The sequence below is a fragment of the Sinocyclocheilus grahami genome, unplaced genomic scaffold (genome assembly GCF_001515645.1).
Source record: "Sinocyclocheilus grahami isolate Dianchi unplaced genomic scaffold, SAMN03320097.WGS_v1.1 scaffold434.1, whole genome shotgun sequence".
Classification (NCBI taxonomy): domain Eukaryota; kingdom Metazoa; phylum Chordata; class Actinopteri; order Cypriniformes; family Cyprinidae; genus Sinocyclocheilus; species Sinocyclocheilus grahami.
In genome coordinates this window covers 757,937-762,923 of record NW_015505613.1, presented here as the reverse complement: position 1 = coordinate 762,923, position 4,987 = coordinate 757,937, and the positions used below count along the sequence as shown (strand labels likewise).

At 37.8% G+C, this 4,987-nt stretch overlaps 1 protein-coding gene across 2 annotated transcripts in view; it reads right to left on the bottom strand.

Annotated features, from left to right (window-relative positions):
- suds3 (SDS3 homolog, SIN3A corepressor complex component) overlaps positions 1 to 4,987 on the bottom strand; it is a 19,448-nt gene that overhangs the window by 8,648 nt on the left and 5,813 nt on the right. For both annotated transcript variants that reach the window (XM_016233551.1, XM_016233552.1), the window contains exons 5-7: positions 3,539 to 3,558; positions 3,288 to 3,444; positions 2,431 to 2,526 (exon numbers count right to left, since the gene is read on the bottom strand). In XM_016233551.1, the coding sequence (XP_016089037.1) occupies positions 2,431 to 2,526; positions 3,288 to 3,444; positions 3,539 to 3,558 (273 nt within the window). The remainder of the gene's footprint in view (positions 1 to 2,430; positions 2,527 to 3,287; positions 3,445 to 3,538; positions 3,559 to 4,987) is intronic.

Below are 4,987 nucleotides of genomic sequence, written 5' to 3'. Positions count from 1 at the left end.
ATATATATATATATATATATATGTCCAAAAAACAATACATATTAAAGGCTATGAAAACAAAAAATGAATGTAACCATGTAAGCCTTTGTATTATGTGCAAAAAAGGGTTAAAATCACATTTCATTCTAACATTGTAAAATTGCAATCTAAAAACAAAAATAAGGCTTTTAAAGCAGAAGTTAAATTCACTAAATGAAAAATGAAAAATGAGAACAAAAGCACATAGTTGTGTTAGGCTATTTTGATTACCCCATTACAGTCACTTTACAGTCCGTGCTATCATAAAAATAGACTTACTTATAGGTTTTACATTTATTGTCCAACTACAAATATTTCAGCGAAATGTATATTTTAGTCAGAATTATAGAGTGGGGGAACTATGACGTCACTTTGTATGCGGATCGGCTGTTAACATCGCACTGGTTCCCTCGACAAAAAGCCAATGGGATTTTATCATAGGCTTTTGGATTGGGATTTTACCATAGGCTTTTGGATTATCGCAAAAAAATCAGCTCTGTGTTCAACCATAGTTCATGAAACTTACATGTTTTGTCCTTTGAGATAATCTTCACAAATAAGATCACTTTCATGAATTTTGAAGCCAAAATAAAAGTACCAGAACTTAAAAGCTAAACTTAGGATATAAACGAACTACAGCACCACGGTCGCTCGCCTTCAACGTCACCAGCACCATGCTTCCCACAACTTTTTCAAACTTATTTTTAACACGTTCAGTGAAAAGGATTTACCCTGTATATGAATTTTAATCCACGCTACATGAACCTTTTTATATAAACTGAAAAAATATATAAAATTAGAGCCAAACTAAAACTGAAATGAGACATTAGTAATAACTAGTATAGTGAATAAATGAAATAATCATAACTAAAGGACAAATGAAAGCATGTATTTATGTACATTTCGAAATAAGGTGCATTAAAAGTGAATAAATATTTGATTCATATGAATATTTTAATTTAAAACGTGTCTCCATGTACTATTAAATAAAATTCTAGTGCATTTAATCTATTAAATAACAGCAGAGTGAACAAGTTTTTGGACATGGTAAGATTAAACTTACTTTAGTGAATAAAGTACCATATTTCAGCTATCGTTTTGATAGGATGGGTACACAAAATGTTATTTTATCCTTGCTTCTAGAAAATCCTCAATCTATATGTTTTCCAACAGCTTCATGTGGCCGTAAACATTTCATTTTAACGTGGCTTTAAGCACTATGCATCGTTAAAGTTTCACTTTCACCGTGACTAAGCCAGTAAATGTGGTGTTTACGTGGAATAATCATAGGTGTTTACCTTATGGTACGAACCCAGAGTCTCCGTATCAGTAAGCGATAAAATGAGCATCTTCCATCCGAAGACTTGTGTTGTATTTCGGGGCAAAAAAAAAAACCTTGTCGGACAACAATATAAAATGCGAGACATTTTATGGTTATTCTACAATTAATTGTACTATAAATGATACTACAATTGGAATATACTGTAAATTGATAAACTGTTCGGCATGATGACGTTTAATGTCTCGACAGCGCATGTAGTCCCATTTAGCAACCGTCTTTTTTAAGAAACGTAACAGTTTGAAAATGAGTGGGGTGTAAGAAAGTATCGAATAAAACGAATAAAACGTGAAAGTATCTTGAGCGTGTGTGAACCAAACTCCCATTCAAAAAACCCATTGACTCTGGGATGATGGAACCGGGAATGCTAAAATGCTAACTTGCTTCGGGGTTTTTGCCTACAAAGTGACATCATAGTTCCACCACTCTATTGCGCTCCTATTTAATTGTCTGTTTGGCGCACATGCGCGCGGCGGCACTCATTCACTGAAGTCTGTGAAGTTTAGCGGAGAATCCCAAAGCAGAACGCTCCTGCACTTCTGACAGAAAAATGGAAATGTTTCCATGGCTTTCTAACATTTACAGATGGAGAATATACCTGTGAAATGTAAGTTAAGCATTCAGGAAGACAGCACATCTCAAACACATTAAACAGCGCGAGTGTCTCTGTCAGCGGCACACGCAGTCTTTCAGTCTGAGCATCTGACGGGCCGAGCTGCTTAAACTAATATGCGAAACGAAACTATAAACTGTCTTATCAGTTTTTAAAGGCCTTAATATGAAGCTTGTCACATGTTTAGAACAAATTGGATTATGCGCTTTCTCTGCAGCAGCTCAGTCTGTGTCCTCCGCTATATGTTCAGACGCACACGTATCAAACTACTGTATATCGATATAAACGGTATTGCCACATATCGAATCGCTTATAAAGAAAATATCGATATATCATACAAACTCGATATACCGGCCAGCCCTACTACAGATGCATAGAAGATGACCCGTTTAAGTGATTTATTGGTGGCTTAAGTGTTTTCAGTGCATGTGCTTTGTCTCTACAGCTATGTGAAGGATATCAGGTGCCGGCTTTCTCCGCTTGTCTGGAATGGGCACAGGATCATTGGGTCGTCTCCGGAGCTTCCGGGTCATAATAGGTTTCACCTCCATGGAATCTAAAATGAATAAAAAGACAGCCAACAAGGTTAAGGGTTTTAAAGGAATATCTTGCACAAAAAAAGAACTCAATCTTTTTCATACAATTGCAATGAATGGCAACTGAAGCTTTCAACCTTGAAAAATGATGAAAAAACTCCATAAAAGTATAATTAAAGTCTTCTGAAGTCATACAATAGCTTTGTGTGATCAAAATGTAAGTATTTTTTCACTGATAACTGTCCTCTCCTGTAAGTTAACCACATTGACTGGATCATTAAATCTGTGTATTGAATTGTGAACCAGTTCAATCTGATCTGTTAACAAATCATTCAGTTTGCTTTTGTAAATTAGAATAACGATTCATTAACAAAAGAATGGTGCATTTATGAATCGGACATTGCTACTTCTCTCGTGAACTCAAGAGTGTTTTATCACTTTTATTATATTTTTGTGATGCTTTTGTGTCTTTTTAAAGCTTGAAAGCCCCTCAGTCTTTGTTCACTGCATGGAAAAAACCTTCTCTTATTGTGTTCTGCAGAAGAAAAAAAAAACTAATTCAGGTGTGGAATGGCATGAGGGAGTAAATGATGACAGAATTTCATTTTTGGGTGAACTATTGCTTCAAGATTTTTTTTCTTTTAACACAATAGAGAATAGCTATACGTTCAGCTATAGGAACAGGATCTTATTCTCGACAACAGCAATACTAACAATGGCTTGCACAAAAACTCTCTCAGGTTGCATTTTTTTATCCAATCTCTCTTTTTCACTTTCTTACCCCCTGTCAGCTCCATTGTTAATTTCTCATTCTCGATCATCTTCTTCTTCTCTTCCAGCTCTGCAATAAGATTTTCCTTCAGTTCCACTTTCTTATCGTCAAATTCTTTCACCACTGCTTTTTTCTCTTTGATGTAGTTCCTCTCCACCTGCTCTGTCTACAAGACATTTAACATAAATTAACCTGTCATAGCTGTTTCTTTCTGCAGTAATAAATCCACAGATACATAAAATGTATAACTTGCAGCTTACCTCAAGTTGTAGAAAGAGGTCTGAAAAGATAAAGAGATTGGAGAGAGACAGAAAATGAGCAAGCACAAATAAGAGATAAGCAGCATTAAAGGGGTCATATGACGTTGCTAAAAATAACATTACGTTATGTATTTGCTGTAATGCAATGTGTTTATGCGGTTTAAGGTAAAAAAAAACACATTATTTTCCACATAATGTACATTATTTTTGCTCCTCTATGCCCCGCCTTTCTGAAACGCGTCGATTTTTACAAAGCTCGTCGTTCTGAAAAGCGAGGCGTGCTCTGATTGGCCAGCTATCCAGTGCGTTGTGATTGGCCGAATACCTCAAGCGTGTGATGGAAATGTAATGCCCTTACCATATTGTGATGCCCTGTGTCCCGGTGCGACAAGGCAAAAACAATAAAACCCATTACAAACGAGGCATTTGTTGCATCCAGTGGGGACATAATTACTGATTGTAATGACTTATACTGTCTTTTTACGTGTTGCGTTGCACATCGCACTGCGTAAACATAAAACCATGTCTGGAGAAACGACAAACAAGTGCTACTCTATACTGCTCAAAACTCGCGTTTGAATCATCAGTGGCAAATTCTTTAAATATAAAAAACATACTTACAGGCTGTGAGTCAGATGCGCCAGACTGTCCTTGCAAAGTTGGAACTGCCCCACTTTATAGAAACAGACACCGGCATTGTAGGCTACTCTCCCAGGAAACAGTCCTCATCCTCCGCAAAATGTGCTGCACACATCTGAATATTTGGGTTGAACTGTTCTGGAACAGTGTTGTTAATACAACTTAACCACTGATTTCTAGTTGTGTCCTCTTTTGGAAGGCCAAACAAAGCAGTTTCACTTTCACAATGAAACACACAGCGTCACACACGGCGGGCTAGATTGAGGAACGGCCGGCGGGCTAGAGTGAGCAGTGGCCGGCGCACTTGAGAACGGCGCGCACGGCGGATTCGACGAAGGAGCGGCCGGTGGGCTTGAGGCAACCACATGTGATGACCCCGGGCTGGACTCAGCTTCGTACACGGTGAAAGCTGATCCGGCGATCCACAGCGCGAAGTTGATGTATTTCCTCAGCGACCACCACGGATCAGCTCTAGGCATGACGAAGCGGATATCGTCCTCTTTTGGAATACCAAACTAAGTAGTTTTGTTTTTACAACGAAACACAGCGTCTCCATGACATGGCGGCAGCAACAATACTACAGCGAGAATAAAAGTTACACCTTCTTTCTTTGAGTGAACATTTGGGCGGCGTTTTGCAAATCTTCCCACATCGTGACGTAGACATGTGTGGTTGACTCTTAACTTTTATAAAGAATATCTCTTTGGATTTGAGACTTTAGTCTTTGCAACTTTACAGATCTTCTTTATGCACCAAGAGCTTGTAACACTCCAAAGAGAAAGGAAAAATTGAAATCGCATCATATGACCC